At 56.6% G+C, this 16,965-nt stretch overlaps 3 protein-coding genes across 3 annotated transcripts in view; 1 reads left to right on the forward strand and 2 right to left on the reverse strand.

Annotated features, from left to right (window-relative positions):
* The window catches only part of CLCN6 (chloride channel, voltage-sensitive 6), a 33,718-nt gene extending 29,612 nt beyond the window's left edge, over positions 1-4,106 (forward strand). Inside the window, exons 21-23 of the mRNA XM_005873480.2 lie at positions 136-243; positions 362-487; positions 1,188-4,106. Of these exons, the coding sequence (XP_005873542.1) occupies positions 136-243; positions 362-487; positions 1,188-1,268 (315 nt within the window). The 3' untranslated portion in view covers positions 1,269-4,106. The remainder of the gene's footprint in view (positions 1-135; positions 244-361; positions 488-1,187) is intronic.
* A 2,869-nt stretch (positions 4,107-6,975) lies between these two features.
* Positions 6,976-8,465, reverse strand: NPPA (natriuretic peptide A). Its single transcript, XM_005873445.2, has 3 exons — positions 8,135-8,465; positions 7,721-8,047; positions 6,976-7,208 (listed from the first exon to the last, which is right to left on the reverse strand). Exons 1-3 carry the CDS (start codon positions 8,255-8,257, stop codon positions 7,197-7,199), a joined length of 462 nt encoding a protein of 153 aa, XP_005873507.1. The 5' UTR covers positions 8,258-8,465; the 3' UTR covers positions 6,976-7,196.
* Positions 8,466-15,303: 6,838 nt separating this feature from the next.
* On the reverse strand, positions 15,304-16,516 carry NPPB (natriuretic peptide B). The gene is made up of 3 exons (XM_014545455.1): positions 16,385-16,516; positions 15,930-16,167; positions 15,304-15,371 (listed from the first exon to the last, which is right to left on the reverse strand). Exons 1-3 carry the CDS (start codon positions 16,514-16,516, stop codon positions 15,355-15,357), a joined length of 387 nt encoding a protein of 128 aa, XP_014400941.1. The 3' UTR covers positions 15,304-15,354.
* Positions 16,517-16,965: the final 449 nt, after the last annotated feature.

The following is a 16,965-nucleotide window of genomic DNA, read 5'->3' on the forward strand; positions in this document are numbered from 1 at the left end:
CCCCCCCCCCCCCCCCCCCCCCCCGGGGGACCATGGCTGGGTGGATACAGACCGGACGAGGGGGGTGGGGCTCTACACATGACCCTGCCTGTTGCTGCACTCGCTGCAAGGACAGTGTCTTGGTTGGGTTTGCAGAGCGCCAGCCAGCCGCGCCTTTCCTACGCGGAGATGGCCGAGGATTACCCACGGTACCCTGACATCCACGACCTGGACCTGACGCTGCTGAACCCGCGGATGATAGTGGTGAGAGGCTGTCCCCCAGGATGGGCCGGGAAAGGACCTCTCTGGTCGGTGCTGGTTGGCATCCCATCCTGGTTAGGGCAGAGCCGGCCGCAGGAAACTAGTTGTCTTTCCTCCGCAGGATGTCACCCCATACATGAACCCGTCACCCTTCACCGTGTCACCTAACAGCAGCGTCTCCCAAGTTTTCAACCTGTTCAGAACAATGGGGCTGCGGCACTTGCCGGTGGTGAATGCCGTGGGAGAGGTGAGAGTTCCGGGGGGAAGGGAGCACCCACGGCCTGTAGCAGCCTGGCCTCATCCCCCGACCACCACCACCTTCAGGAAAGGACCCTCCAACCACAGAATCCAGCAGGGAGGTCTCTAGACTAAAACCTCCTCTGAAACTCCCACCAGGAGTGAGGAGAGAGTGGGCGCGTGGAGCCTGGGATAACTTCACACACCTTTCCCCCTTTGCCTTCCGTTTCTTATATGCAATCTCCAGCGTGGCCAGCAGATGTCGCCAGTGGCACCGTGGACTAGAAAAGTTTAGGGCCCCGTCTCTTCACCCAAGACCTGGCAGCACCTGGGGGGATGGGGTGAGGTGTCAGTTCCCCAGCTGTTATGGGCACTGTAACGTTAAATGGGAGACTCTCAAGCCAAATACTGGGGAGCGTGTGCCCCCCCCCCTCGTCCGGTCTGTACAGATGCACACATTCAGATTGTCACCGGCCGGACTACAGCCCATCGGCCTCCCCTTTAGGAGCCCTAGTTATCTGTGTATCCTGTTCCATAGAGATCAGGTGACCTTTGACGTGGGGGTCATGGTGTCGTGTCTGCGCTGCACCATCCAGGACCCTGTCGGACCTCCACTCCTCCTGACAGACTGGGCCAGCTCCGTCCACTCCTGGTCTTGCCCCACTGCGTTTGACTCGGCAGGTGACTGGGTCTTTTTCTCCTCATTCTAGATCGTTGGGATCATCACCCGACACAACCTGACGTACGAATTCCTGCAGGCCCGGCTGCGGCAGCACTACCAGACCATCTGAGGCCCGGCCTCATCCACAGGCCAGCGCCCTCCTGGAGCTCCGGGGAGGCAGCTCTGCTCCACCTCGGTTGGCGGGGCTGCCCCAGGGCACGGCAGAGCCCGTCACCCCTCGCTCGGAAAGCCTGCAGTCATCGAACGCTTGCTGGTCTAGATCCTGGGGATGGTTTGACCCGTCAGAGTTTGGACTTATCTGACTTTCTCAGCAAGTACCTTCCTGTTCCCTGCTCCCCGAGCTCCTTCCATCCAGGTCGGCACAGGCCCCAGCCCCTGCCCCACAAATGCCAGGACCCTCGAGAGGGGTCAGGCTCACCGCCGGAGAATGACACCCAGAGCAGGGTTCCTGCCCCTCCCCTGCTTTCCTGGGGGACCCAGCTCTGCCGTAAACCATGAGGGAGGGATGTGGCCTCAGCAAACCCCGGGGAAGCGCCAGTTGCAAAATGAAGTGAATTACTGGCTCGGGAGCTGGGCACTGAGAAGACGGCCCATGTTCAGGGAGGCCTTCCTTCGCGGTCCCCCTCAATCTGCAGGTTCACTGGGGGATGCGCTGCTTCCGGGGTGAGCTTAGCTCTGGCCCCTGTGGTTTCAGTCTCCTTAGAACCACCACCCCCAGGAAGCACAAAGCATTAACCCCACTAATAATCCCTGAGCAGTGGATCTGACCATGGGGCCAGCTTTCCATCTGCCCTGGTTTTAACATTTCAGCTTTCTCTCCATTTCCCAAGTGACCCACGGTCCCCTGGTGACGCATTTTTACCCCATTCGTTCCTGCTCCTTTTCACCTCCACTGAATCACTAAACTTTCCCCATGTTTGCCTGCATCTTCCTGGTAAAGCCCCGAGGATCTTGATCCCCAAGTTAACTAAGAGCAGGCCCCCAATTTAAGAGCAGGCCCCCCCAATTTAAGAGCAGGGCCCCTAGATAAACCGCTCGGCTCTGGAGAACGGTATGGTTACTTCCAAATGGGAAAGAGTGAGTCTGAGCCATCGACCACCACAAGGTACGAGATGCGGCTTGAAAGGCCTGAGTGTGGCGACGAAGTAGATGCGTGTTCGAGGACGCAGGTGTCCGCACCCCACAGACCTCTGTCACTTCCCGCTGCCACCCCCAACCGGCTGAGGGGCTCAGCAGTGAAACTCAGGATGCTTCCTGCTGGGACGTGCCCAAGGCTTTAGCATCGAACCAGGAAGCCTCCCTCTGTGCCAGTGACTCAGCTTCTCCAGGCGCTGGTCCTCTGCACAGGCCCCGAGTGGGCCTTTGGGCGGCGCCATTTGCTCTCACTGGCCTCCGCTCTCTACACGATCATCAGCATCCTGGGCCTTCAGGAAACCCCGGGCAGGTGGGCCTTGCACTCGAGGTGGCGTCATTGGCGTTTCGTTCCCTCGTGTTTTAACCTGGGAGTTGCCTGAGGGCGTCCGGGCCTGGCCCTGGCCCTGGCAGCACTTCTCGCCCTCCGCCTCGAGTTGACTTCGATGGGAAGACCCTTTCCGGGGGTGGGTGTCAGCCTTTGCTCTGCCCGCCCAGGTCTTGGCTCAACACACTCAGGTGAACAATCCCACTTAGTGAGGGGCCGCGTGGGGCCTTTTCCAGCAGACGGTGGCCCTCCGCCCCATCTTATCTCTTCGACCAAAAGTACTTCGAGGTCTGAGTGTGTCAGCTTCCTGGAGGCACTTGATTTGTGAAACGTGATGAAACCCCCACTGCATCGTTTGGGAAATCACAAGGACCAAAGAGGCCAGCCCTTCTCACCGTGGTGTGAGCCAGCCGCCACTTCGCTTTAGTGTTCAGAGCTTGACCGCCTTCTTTCCTCCTTTCGTGAAGAACGGGACCAGGAGCATGGTGTGACCCCCTCACGGGAACTGGACCCTCTTCCCAGCCCTCCCTGAGATGGGCCAGGCCAGGTTCTGCAGGGGATCCGGAGGCCTCTTGTCCTGGGCTGGGTCACCAGGAAATTGCCCCTCCTGCACATCGCATTGCTTTTAAGTCACCAGGCATTTGTTCCCTTCGGTGTGGCCCAGAGGTAGACGACAGAATGCAGATGCCTTCCCCACGGAGCTGGCTGGACGGCTGCCTCGAGTTGACTTCGATGGGAAGACCCTTTCCGGGGGTGGGTGTCAGCCTTTGCTCTGCCCGCCCACCCTCCCTTTCACGGGCCCCTCGTGAAAGGCGCTTCCTGTCCCCTATGACGGCGGTCCTCTCCTGGTGCCCAAAGACAGCCAGGCCCACTCGCAGCAGAATACTGGAAGCCCGCTCCTCGGAAGTCTGCTAGAAACCTGCATCTCCAGCCCTCTCCTGGTGCCAGCAGCCCCGTGCCTCCTGGGATCTGGTCCCTCCATAGAGGACGGCACAGGGCTCGGGCTTGGCTAGCGGTGGCTGTTTGGTCTCAGTGTGGTGGTTCGTGGTCCCAGGCTGTGGTCAGGGGAGATGGGGGTAGAGTCCCCACAGCTAGAGGACTTGCACCTGAGGTGATTTGCTGATGACCTTGCTTAACGAGTGGCTCTGGCCGGAATGGACATGGCCTGACCCAGCCGACCACATGGCATGTCCGATGTGAGGTTGCACACCAACACCGCCCTGGGTGTCGGGAAAGGCCGGGAGCGGACGGCCCGTGACGTTCGTGTGCGGATTGCACGCCGCCTGCGGGCCTTGGCCGTTGGGACAGCAGCAGCTTCCTTTTTGTGTTTGCACTGGTTGTTTATACGTAACCTTAGCTAATTCCACTGTGTATATAAATTGTATTTTTTTAATTTGTAAAATCCTATTTTTATTTGAACTTTTAGAACTTGGAAGTTCTCATTATAACCTTACCACGTCGGAATAAAACGTCTCCATCGGTCTCCTTTAGCCTGTCTCCACAGTGTTCTTTAAAGTGGTTTTTTTGTCTTACACCCTCTTACTAACCTGTAAGATGGCAAGCTAGGAAGTAGCTTCATAGTCTCAGCTCTTCCTCAGTTTCCCGCGGGACTCTCCACTCACAGGGTCCACTCGCTGCCTTGGAAACCAGGCGAGTCCTGTGGATCCTGGCAGACACCACAAAGTCACCCCTCCTCCCAACCTCCCTTCTCACTGACACTGTCAGACCTTATTACTGATGCTCTTCTCTTGTAAACACGGCCTGTCCCTTCCCATAGCGGTCGCGGGGAGCCCACAGCGATAGCGGGGAGCCCACAGAGATAACGGGGAGCCCACAGCGATAGCGGGGAGCCCACAGTGATAGCGGGGAGCCCACAGCGATAGCGGGGAGCCCACAGTGATAGCGGGGAGCCCACAGCGGTTGCGGGGAGCCCCCAGTGATAGCGGAGAGCCCCCAGTGATAGCGGGGAGCCCACAGCAGTCGCGGGGAGCCCATTTATATTCCTGACAGTGTTGTGTTTAGGAATTTTCCCCACAAACAGATTCCCCTGAGAACCAACCAGAGGAAATGAAGTCGATGCTGAGCCTGTAGAGGTCTGGCCTGTGGCAGCTTCTGCCGGTACCATGTGCCGTTGCTTTGTGTTCACTTCGGGTCTTGCCAGAAACGTGCCTTTTTCTCTAACTGATCTGCTTCGAGCTGCCATTCCAGCAGCGGGAGAGTGGTCTCATGCGGTCCCCTTCACCTCCCCCACGTTGCCTGTTTCTGGAGCACTTTCTGTGTATTTGGCACTTTGAGGCAACCCACTGCATCATGGTGACACCTTGGGAGTATGGCCCGCCCACCCTCCCTCCTCCTAGCACCTCCCACTCCCCAGTGCCGGACCTCCAAGGCCAGGTGTGGGCAGACGCTGCTTCCGGTCTCTGCCCTTGTCCTTGTCAGTCTGCTTCCCGGTTGTCTGCCCTCCTGTGCGTGAAGTCCACACAAGGGCCGTCTTTAGTGGAAGAGGTGAGGTTAGAGGTCTTTCCTCGTCTCCACTCCCTACATCATTCACTTCTGGCTTCCCTGTCCCTTGACAGGGAGCCAGTTGCTACATTATTACCCCTTTCCCCAATTTCCACACAAGACCAGGACAAGTGGACTGATATTTACTGAGCATTGACTGCATGTGCTGCTGGGAGTAAATGCCCGAAAGGGGCGGTTACCCTCAGAGAGCTTGCAACCCAGGGGCAGACACAATTGCTACCAAGACAAACTGTCCTATTATAATAGTTATACAGCCTGGCCAGCGTGGCTCAGTGGTTGAGCATCAGCCTATGAATCAGGAGGTCACGGTTCAATTCCCAGTTAGGGCACATGCCCGAGTTGCGGGCTCGATCCCCAGTAGGGGGCGTGCAGGAGGCAGCTGATCAATGATTCTCATCACTGATGTTTCTATCTCTCCCTCTCCCTTCCTCTCTGAAATCAATACAAATGTGTGTGTGTGTGTGTGTGTGTGTGTATAAAATAGTTATACACAAAACACTGCCAGTGAAGTTTAATTTATACTGGGCATATGGTATCAAGGAAGGCTTCAGGGAGGAGGTGGCATTTGCGATGAGCCTTGAGGAAGACTGAGTAGATGTTCCCTGGATAAAGGGTGTTCTGGGTGGAAGGAACAGCATGTATCAGGGCCCAGAGAAGCTGTCGTGTAGGTGTAGGAGGAGTGTCGCAGAAGCTGATCCAGAGAGAGGCGCAGGGAGGTGATGGTGGGAAATGGGTGTGAGAGCTACTCCCTTATGTTGGTGAGCTTAGTGGCTGGTGGTTTCTGCTTAGGACACCTTTTCAGAAGCAGATACAACGGAACTGTCTTCCCCAGGGGCTCCCGCCTCATGAAGTCTACAAGTCCAGGCACCTTGGGCCTGAATTAGTGAAAGGCAATGGCTATTTTTTAAACACATGTTCGCACCCAAAAGGTGCATGAGCTTGCAGTTTGTCAGCATAGCAAACATTTCTTTCTTCACTTTGCTCAGCTTTTAAACCCATTCTTTGCCTACTCTTCTTAAAACAGTAAGTGCAACCCACTCATGGCAGCGGCTGTCTCAAATGGATCAGAAAATGTAGTGCCCTCCTTCTATGAATGTGCCTTTGCTAAAAAGCTGTAACCAAAAAGTACTAGGGGTGCAAACTGTCTATTGCATACAAGCTACATTGGGTGTAACCGGAGAAAGGAAAGCGTAGATGCTTAAGTTTTCTTTTTCATAGAAAAGGATCCTGAATAAGAGCAAATCTGAAAAATAAATGCCCTGTTAGTCTCTTGGGGGCTTTTTCAGTATCTGTGATGAGGCTGGAGTGAGAGAGCAGGTTCAGAACTGCAGCTTAAATCCAACCCCCCACCCCCAAAAATAATAGAGGGAAGGAAGAAAGGAAGGAAGGAAGGAAGGAAGGAAGGAAGGAAGGAAGGAAGGAAGGAAGGAAGGAAGGAAGGAAGACATAATTTGTCCAAATCCACTGAATGTACACCACCAAGAATGAACTCTGTGTAAACTATGGAATTTGGGTGACAATGACGTGTCAGTGCAGGTTCATCAGCTAACGAATGTATCCCCCGGTGGGGGGTGTTGATGACGGGGAAGGCGGAGCATGTGAGAGCAAGGGGTCCCTGGGAAATTGGGAAATGTGTCTTTTCTGCTCAATTTCGCTGTGAACCTAAAATTGCTCTAGAAACAAAGTTTATTAATTATTTTTAAAAGGAGGGAGGAAGGCACTGAGCATTCTTCATTCTGACAAAAGGTAAAACGATAAGGAATACCAGGCTGCATTCTTTCGCCGCCCGACCGCCAAACAGAAAGAAATCACACCCACACCGCGCTTTCGGCTTCTGTCCGAGGTGCTGAAGTTTATTCATTTTCAAGCACGGGGTGGGCGAGGCGGGGAAGCCACAGGTAAGCCATCTTATCTACATTTAGCATCAAATGTGAGACATGTCGACAGGCAGCTTGATTAGGGTGCTCGTCACAACTCCACTTGCCGGCGACGAGATGGGACCAAGAGGCGTGGAAGACCCGGGGGTGAGGGTCTGTCGGTCCGCGGGCCCGGCCACTATCTTCGGTACTACAAAGAAAACACAGGCCTGATTAGCGTGGCGGCCTGGCTCCACTGGAAAAGCCGGCTTCATAGGACTGTGCTCACCTCCCACCAGCCCCCACGTCAGCCTGATGATGACCCTCTGAGTTGCACGAACCGATAAACAAGTTGCTCGCTAGACGCTCAGAAGGTCAATCAATTTCAATTGACCTTTGGGATCTGACAGTTCTGGGGAGGAACATCACCTGCCAACCAGCAGTATGATGGCGACTTGGTCCCCTGAGCACGTTAAGTACCCGATGCTCCAGGCAGTAACGTTTTTTCTCAGCAAGCTGTAGCTGAGGATGATGCCACGGTCCCTAGATTCATGGGACAGGCCCCCCCGTTGGGGCAGACATTTCCAAGGGAGTAGCGCCCATGCTGGTCCCTCTCCTGCGGAAGGCGTCCCCGTGGTGGTGGCTTCTAAGATGAGGCGCGAGACTCCACGGAACCACACCTTCCTTCCTCCCCACCCCGTTCCCATCCCCAGTTCCTCTTACCCGGAAGCTGTTGCAGCCCAGGCCGCTCTGGGCTCCGATCCTGTCCATCCTGCCCCCGAAGCAGCTGGACCTCCGCAGGCTGCGAGGGGCAGCGAGCAGCGCCCTCAGCTTGTTTTTCAGGAGGGCGGACCTGTCGGAGGAGTCCCAGGGGCCCCGCCCAAGGGCACCCCCCTCTCTCGGGGCTGGGTTGACTTCCCCCGTCCAGGGAGACATCTCAGGGAGGGGGCTGAGCGCTGCCCCAGCTTCCTCGTTCTGCTCGCTTAGTACTTGGGGGGGCATGACCTCATCTTCTAGCGGCATCTTGTCCTCTAAATGGTCCAGCAAATTCTTTACGAGGGGAAAACACAGGGAACGGATGAGGTCTCACTGACCGGCAGTCTCCCCAAGCCCCCCGGCCCCAGGCCAAGCCCCTACCTTGAAATCCATCAGGTCGGCGTTGGCCACGGAGCTGTACACGGGGTTGGCTCTGGTCTGCCCTGGGAGCTGGACCGCCAGGAGGAGGAGGAAGCTGGCGGTGATGGTGGAGAAGGAGCCCATGCTGGCGGCGGTCAGGGAGTGGTCTGCTGCTGGCTGCCTTCTCTCTCTCCTCTCCGGTTCCCGTCTACTGACCTTCGCTCAGCTCCGTCTCCCGGCTGCTCTGCGCCTCCTCTTTTTATAGCCCCCCCGGCTCTCCGAGAGCGCCAGGGGGACAGAACCCTCCCCATTCTGTCACTTGCCGCGATAAAGCTGCTGCGTGAGGAGCCAGCAGAAGATGCCCTTTTAAAGTTATCGGCCCAGCCGAGCTCTCCACAGCCCCTCCGCCTTGAGCAGCCCCCGCTACCTCCGGGAACCTCAGTGGTGAGAGCCACATTCTTGTTGATTTGCCTCAAGAGGCTCCCACTTCAAAGGTGTGAGAAGAGCAAAAAAGAGTCCTTGGTTATCTCACAGCCATGCGCTGCTTCTGCCTCGGCTGCTCTCTCCCGGGCAACGGGACCCGGTGCCCGGAATCGCCCGATGGTTTGCGGCTCAGCTGTCAGGGCCTCCAAATAAGGGCGGGAGAGGAGGAAGTGGCGGGCGGCCGGCTGCGAGGGACAAATTAGTCCAGATGCTCGCGCCGGCCTCACTCACACCTGACTCATCAGCGCCCAGGGCAGAGCCTCGCCCTCCACGGGGCTGCCCTCCCTGTTGGCAGCTGCTGTCAGCGGTCAGGTGCAATGGGGGTGAGTTTTCTGAGTACTAACTCAGCCGGGGACCAAAGGTGATGAACGCCTGAAGAATTAAGCTCCCAAATATGAGCACCAAGAAAAGTTTGGGGAGCACAGTCATTCCCCTGCTGAGCTCCGCCCCCTGCACCCCCACGGCCCCTTCACGGTGCCAAGGAGACAGGCACGGAGCCAATGCCTCTTTTCATTCTGCTGCTTGAAGGAGCTCAGATTCTTTGAGTTTGAAGCTTGTCATAGTCCCAGGAGACGGATGGTATGGTTCCCGTGGACTGAAGGACAGAACTGAGACTAAGAACTTAGGTCCCTTGCCCAAGGTCATAAGCAGCAGAACCAGGACTTGAACCCCAGGTCTGACAGCAACGCCCATGTTCTTAAGCCATTTCATGGAGACTGTGGCTCCTTAGCACATTGGCTCCTTGCAAGCCCTTTGGTGCAGTCCCTGATGAAATGCACCCTGTTCCCATCTCTCAGGCTGCCTCTGAGCGGCACCTCACCTTCCCCCTGCCCAGGGGCTGCAGCTGTGCGTTCATGGCAGGTGTGTGTGTGTGTGTGTGTGTGTGTGTGTGTATTGTCTCAAGGACAGCGCCACATCCAACCTCCTCCACCTCATTAACACACCTAACACATCTGCACAGGAGCTCAGGAAATGCGTGTTGGTGACCAGCTCCCTCCCAGCCTGACCCTCCCCAGCTGTGCTCACTCCTTGGCTCTCGGGCAGCGAGAGCAGGATGCGGCGGTGGTTTCATTCTGAGAAGGGAGAAAGGAGCCTCTTCAGTCACTGGTTTGGGCCAGACTCAGCTTGAAATCAAAAGGGGTGTCATCCTGAGTAGAAGCTCTGGGGGCAAAGAACCCTCGCATCCTGATGAGCCCCTGGAATGTGCCCAGAGCTTAATTGCTCGGTTTGCAGGGTTATTATTAGCAAAGAGGACTCAGTGAGCAGCCATGCCGGGAGGAACCGGGCTCTGGCTGCGTGCGTCACACGGCGTCTCCTGGAGATGCCCTTTAACACAGGCCTTTGATGCTGGCGAGGACCTCTGGGAGGGTGTCGATCGATCGTGGGGGGTGGCCGCTGAGGGCCCACACTGCCCTCCGTCCTGAGCCACTTCTGGAGTCTGCAGGAGGCCCGAGGAGGAGGAAGTCCTGTCCCAGGTTCCAGAAAGAGAACTCAGAGTTCACCCACCTCCTTTTACTCAAGGGGGGTTCCCTCTCCCAGAGTGGAGCTGGGATGGGCGTCCAGTGTCAGCCGCCGAGTGTCTGGTGAGCCAGGCTTTGTCTGTTCACAGAAGGGACTGGGAGCAAAAGAACATTTTTGCTGCCCTGAGGACTTTGTATAGAACCAACACCACTTCCTGCACTAACGGGACCCCGATAAAACACAGGCAATCCCCAAATACACGTGTTCCCCCAGATCCCAGGAAATCCAGGGGCTTGCGCCTGAAACGGACTTGGTGTTAAGCTTCTCTTCCTTTCCATGCTCCTGCTCAGTTTGGTGGGGAGGGGGTGTATGGAGGAGCAAATATGCAATGGGGTATTTAGGGACCAGCCTGTAAGAGTGAGAGAAGAAGAGCAAAAGGCACAGGAAACCAAATCCACCCCCCCCTCCACCCCCACCTCTCCCACTGGCTGCCAAACCAAAGCCTTTAGTTCCTTACCCCTGGGAAGAAGCCACCGTGTTGGTTGTCTGTTGAATGAACATTGCAAATGGGTGGGAGAGTCCAGAATTGGGGTATCTCCATAGGAGATACTGTGGACAGCTTTGGGGAGCCCTAGGGTCCAGGGGTGTCACACGTGCATAACTGGTATGAGAAGCCCACCCTATTCATGGCACGAGTCTGTCAGACCCAAGTGGTCTAAAGCAGAAGGCCCCGTTGGGAGAAATGGGTAGGACGCTGTTGCATATGGAGGGATGGTTGTTTCTGGCTTTGAACACGATGTTCTGTTCCTTTGGTACAATGTGGAGGTTCTTGGGATGGGAAGCGGGAACGGATCCCCTAGAAAACAAAGCCCAAGGGAAAATTCATTTGCATAAAGCATTATGGGGGTTCTGGTCCAAGGGAAGCAAGAGCGAGGGGGAAAGGGAAGTGAGGTAGTGTATCCGTCAACCATTGCTGCGTAACAAATTACCCCGAACTTACCAACGTCAAAGAGCACACCCTGGCTGGTGCGGCTCAGTTGGTTGGGTGTCACCCCGTGCAACGAAAGAGACTAAGCAGCTCTGAGGCTGTGCATGGCTCAGCTGCAGGACACCACCGCATCCCAGCACCCAGCACGGAGCCGGCACATGCTGCTGCTTTAGCAAAGCATCCACTCATTTTCTGGATGATTGGATCAGTGAGTTTGCCTTTAGTGCCTCTTATACACGCCCTGCCCCACGTACATACGGGCACCTGGCCCTCCCTGGGGGCCTCACGGGGAGGGGGAGTCGCCCTCGGGCTGAAGCATGAAAGTTCTGCTCTCTCCCTGGTGAGGGAAGAACCCGATCAGGAACCGGGGACGAGAGGCCAGTGAGGAAGCTGTACAAGTGGTGAGGGTCTAAGCCAGGACGGCAGCGCAGGACAAGGTACAGGAGATGCCCAGGAGGGAGGGGGTGGACACGGTGCCTGCCTGGGTGGTTCAGCCGAGAAGGGAGCCCAGGAAGGTCTCCAGGGCTCTCATCATCAAGGGCGGGGCCGGGGGCGAAGGTGGAGTCACCCCGAGTGTCTCCTGAACCTGAGACAAGGATTCCAGCAAAAGTCGTTTATTTTGGAGAAAATGCCAGGAAACACCAGGAGAGTGAGGGAGGGACGAGGATACGAAGGAAGTCAGTGACCACCTGGGGCAACTGGAGCTTCACCCTCCCTCCCCGCAGGGAACTCTGGGAACCAGGCTCAGATGGGTCCCACCTGGGAATCCAGGGCGCTGGGCTCTGTAAGCACCAACTCCTGCCGGATGCTGGTTGAGTGCACCTCCTGCCTGCCCCAGGGGAGCCCGTGGGCTCTGGCAACCAGCGGAAAGCGGGAACTGCTGGCCTTGGCTGGTGTGGCTCAGTGGAAAGAGCGTCGGCCCAGGGACTGAAGGGTCCCGGGTTCGATTCCGGTCAAGAGCACGTGCCTCAGTTTCCAGCTCGGTCCAGCCCTGGTCAGGGCGCACCGGAAGGTAACCAATCCATGTCTCTCTCTCTGTCTCTCCCCCTCCTTCCCACTCTCCCTAAAAATCGATGAGAAAATATCCATGGGTGAAGATTAACAAAAAAATAATAAAATAAAATGGGGGTGGGGGTGGGGGAGAAAGTGCAAACTGCTGAATGGAATTGCGGCCGGGTGCCCTGAGGCTGAGAGGGCAGGGACAGTGCCCAGCAGAGGGGAGAGCACTCCGGGCTCAGGGCTGGGAGCCCAGGTCCCAGGACAGGCACCTCGTTTGGGCTCAGAAATGCTTCAGGCAGCTGCCTGGGGCTGGCTCCTGACCCCGTGGGAGAAACAGGCCACTCCGGGGATCAGACTGATCCTTAAAGCTGTGCGTGAAAAATCCGAGGGACCCAGGGACAGAAGGCTGAGAACCACACCCTGAACAAAGACAAATGGCCAAGTTCATGATTTTGTTTAGCTCTGGCTCTGCAGGAAGAGAAATGCCTTTTTTTCTTTTCTTGCTCAGAAGGGTCAAAGTTGCCCCAGGGAGGAGTGGTCTGAGCACACCTGGAGAAGGTCACAGGTGCAGGCTCAGGGACCAGATAAAGCACCCAGGCCCGAGGCTGTCCTGGTTCTTAACATTTGCAGCCCAGCACAGCCTGTCCTTCCCCCACCGAACCAGCACGGGCCAGCCCTCCCTGGGTGCGTTTCCACCAACACATCTTTCTGGGAAGATTCAAGGGACAAGCCTCCCTGGAGATGTGTCATCCGGCAGCTTCTTCGTGGGAGGAGGTTGGCAATAGGGAAGTCAGGGAGGTTATGGCCACGGTTAGAGCTATGAGGGGGCACAGGTTAAGGAGGCTGGTTTTATGGGGCATCACAGATCGTGTGTGTGCCGCCATGCTGCCCACAAACACCAAACACAGAGGGCGCTCCATGAGCGAGCGGTCAGTTCATTGGGGACCTCAGCCCCCCCGCCCCCGTCACATGTGGCTCCTTCACAGTTGCTCAGGGTCCTCTTTCCTGGAACCCCGCAATGATGGATCATATCGTACAGACGCCACCACCGCAGCCCTGCTGATGGGAGAGCAGGCCCACCTGGGAGGACTGTGAAGGCCTGGCTGGGTGTTGTGGGAGGGGTTTATCTTCATCATCTGCGCAGGGAAGAAAGGGAGCAGTGGCACCAAATGAAACTACCATCCCCCCAGCAAGCCTGGTTCACCGGCGTGGGGAGGCCAGGTGGTGCCGTGGTTAGGGGCCTGGGTGCCGGGGCCAGGCTGGGAGGGCTGGAATCCTGTCTCGGCCACTCACTCACTTCGTGACCCTGAGCAAATTCCATCACCTCTCTGTGCCTCGGTTTCCCCATCTGTAAAGTGGGAGGTAACTAGAATTCTTCATAGAGATGTTGTCAGGAACATAGGGGAAGCTGGCTCACCATTTTATGGGCAAGTGAGTTGCTCCTAAGGCCTCATTTTATAGCTCTCAGTAGATCTCATTAGGTAGCCATGATCTCTGGTGCACAGCGGGTCACAGTGAGAAACAGCACAAAGACCCACTCCTTCCCTTTCTCTCAAAGACACGTCGGTGAGACGAGCAGAATGACTGTGCGAGTGCAGTTCGAGGCCAGAGCTCCAAGAGAGAGCAAGGCGGACGAGTCCCTAGGGTCTGCGCTCAAATCTCAGCACGGGCACTGAGCGGCTGCCTGCTGACGGTAGGACAGCTTCCTTTTTCCGGGTCTCAGTGTTCTCATCTGTAAAATGGGTGTTATAACAATCTGCCTCCTTTGCTGAGTTGGGTCATAAGAGGAATGGACCCCAGAACCTGAAAAGCAGGTGCAGGTTCAGCAGCGTGGCCTGGGATGCCTAGAATGCAGGGTGCGGGGCGGAGGGGTGCCCCCAGAAGACAGGGCCGGGACCCCTCCCGGGACCCCCTGCTGACTGAGGCAGCACTGTAGGATTCTGGTGCTTGTCTCCTCTTCTGCCTGAATATGAGGGGCTTCTCTCTCTAGGGCAGAGAGGAAGTGATGCCGCAGGGCCCAGGGGAGGGGCACTCTGAAACGCTGGGCCTCTTGTTCGACTCTGCGAAGCTGGAGTGTTTGGGAAATGAAAATACTGTAAAACTCGGGGGTTTTGAAGGCATCTTTCAGATGATGTCATGAATTGAAGGCATGAAGCTGGGGTTTGGGGGAGGATGGAGGGCTCACCCCCGTTCAGGAGTGCAAATGAGATGTGTTTTGGCACTTGTGCACAGGCACGCGCACACACACACACACTCTCTCTCTCTCTCTCTCCGCCCCTAATCTCGGAGGTATTAGCTTAGACCAGTGGTCGGCAAACTCATTAGTCAACAGAGCCAAATATCAACAGTACAACGATTGAAATTTCTTCTGAGAGCCAAATTTTTTAAACTTAAACTATATAGGTAGGTACATTGTTATTAACTTAATTAGGGTACTCCTAAGGCTTAGGAAGAGCCACACTCAAGGGGCCAAAGAGCCGCATGTGGCTCGCGAGCCGCAGTTTGCCGACCACGGTCTTAGACCTTCTGGAAACGGCAGGCACCAGGGAGAGGGCCTCTGATGGAATCGCAGGCAGAGGAAAGACCAGTGGGACACACCCTCAGGCTGCACAAACAGTCTCTGGGAAGTGTCCCAATTGCTTGAGGTATTTCTAGACATTTCAGAGCATGAAGACTCTTAAAGGAGAAAAGAGCCTCCCGCCCGGCGGCGTGGCTCAGTGGTTGAGTGAGCGTCGACCTATGAACCAGGAGGTCACGGTTTGATTCCCGGTCAGGGCACATGCTTGAGTTACAGTCTCAATCCCCAGTAGGAGATGTGCAGGAGGCAGCCGATCAATGATTCTCATCATTGATGTTTCTATCTCTCTCACTCCCTCTCCCTTCCTCTCTGAAACCAATAAAAATATATTTTAAAAATAAATAAAGCAGAAAAGAAAAGAAAGCCTCCCCAACACCCCCTTGCTTGCCCAGCGCTTGAGGCTGTGTCCCCACCAGTAAGACACCGTTGGGACCTCCAAGCAAACACGGAGTTTGGGGGTTGTTGTTGTTGTTCGGTGCTTTTGGTTGTTTTATGATGAATTATTTTGAATACACGGAGACAAGTCAATTTCCAAAGAAAAAGCTTTAATGTTGACTTTACCTCATCATGGAAAATTAGGGCTCAAAGGTAAGAACCGTCTTATATAAAACAATCCAATAAATTAAGAAATAATAAATAAATAGGAGTTGCTTCAAAGGGGACCAGGGGGCCGATGGGGACCAGGGGGTCGATCGGGACTCGGGCGTAGATCTCTGCGGCCAGGACTTGCTCCTAATGCCTCTTCAGCACTGCGGGGGGAGAGGGTGGTGATGGTGTTGGCGAGGGAGACAGGCGGGTCCGAGCTTCTCCCCGAGCGCCATCCCTGCCACCGCCGTGCCCGCCCCGTGCTCAGCTGATCTGGATGTTTGAGGCTTTGGAATAATCCATCTCTCGGATGCTCCGTTTCCTATCTGTAAACGGGATTGTGGCCGCCCTGGTGACCCCGCCCTCAGTCTTTGCAGCTACAAACAGGTGAGGAAAACCAGGAGGAAAATATTTAGGGCTCTTTCTGCTCCAAGGAGGGGCTGTCAGGTAGGACTGAACTCCACCCGGAAGCATTTCTGTGCTCGTGACAGCAGAGGCAGGTGGTGGGTGCAAGCTGGGTGAGTCTCGTGGGCTTGGTCATGACTGGTGTCCACAGGGATAGTCCCAGAAAGGCCCCCCTTGGCCCTGAGGACCGTCAGCAAGAGGGAGTGATGTCCAGGTGGCCCTTTCTCAGGGTGTGGTCCCAAGAGACACCATACCCAGGTGTGACTGCATTGGTGGAACCCACGGTAATGGGGGTGGGGGGGTGGGAGGGAGCTCACCATTGCAGCCCAGGCCAGTGGAGAAGCCGATCCGGTCCATCCTGCCCCCGAAGCAGCCCGAGTCATGCATCCTCTTGGGGCTCTGGAGGACATGGTCACGGGGCCCAAGGCCGGCAGCAGAAGCTGCCTGCCTGGCCGCTCCAGCTGCTTTAGAACTGCGTCCTTGCTGGAGGGGCTCCAGGGCGGTCTGCTCCTCCTGCTGCTCCCCAACTGTGCCCGGAAGATGGTCCCGCAGCTCCTGCAATGGATGGGAAGAGCCCGAGCCTCAGGAACCCTCACCTGAGCCCAACCACCCTCGATGGTGCCCAAGTGAACCGACCACTTGGGTACAGGGTCCTGGCTCCCAATCTCGCCACTTTCTGGTTCCCAAGGTGACCTCTGTGACGGTAGGCGGAGACCTGCTCGTTTAGGCTGCCCAGTATCCAGTCCTGAGGCCTGTATGCAGCCCTGCTCACCTGGACTCTGGACAGTTCCAAGGGGGGGCCTGGGCTAGGGCCACCCAGCGGGTGCGAACGACCTCCTAGCGGCATCAGGTGCAAGAACAGAAGGAGCAAGAGCGCCCTGGGCAGCCCTGTCTGCGGGTCCATGTTGCTGGAGAAGCGGGCAGAAGCTGCTGCTGCTGCTCTGTCGGGGTTTACCGGCTCACCTCCCGTTCCTCGGGCGGGCACTCTCCTGGATCCGCCCGCACCCAGGGCCTTTTATCCCGAGCCTCGAGCCTCGGTGCCCACAGGCCCTGCCCTCTGGGGTTATCTCTGATTTATCAGTCACATTCCCACCCGCTGAGCTCAGGGCCGGGGAATGCACCCCTCAGTGCCTGGGACACGACTCACCAGGGCTGGAGGCAGAGGAGAGCAGGCCTTGTATAGAAATGGGCCTTGCTGGGGAGGGGAAGGCAGGAGCGGGGTGGTGGGGGGGTGGGGGGATCTCCTCACCTCCCCTTCCATTTCCCTGCAAAAATCCCGGGACCTTAGAGTGGCGCTTTCCCCTTCCCTCCCCACCCACAACCATTCCTGGAAAGGGAAGGGAGGACGCCAGC

The sequence above is a fragment of the Myotis brandtii genome, unplaced genomic scaffold (genome assembly GCF_000412655.1).
Source record: "Myotis brandtii unplaced genomic scaffold, ASM41265v1 scaffold410, whole genome shotgun sequence".
Taxonomy (NCBI): Eukaryota; Metazoa; Chordata; class Mammalia; order Chiroptera; family Vespertilionidae; genus Myotis; species Myotis brandtii.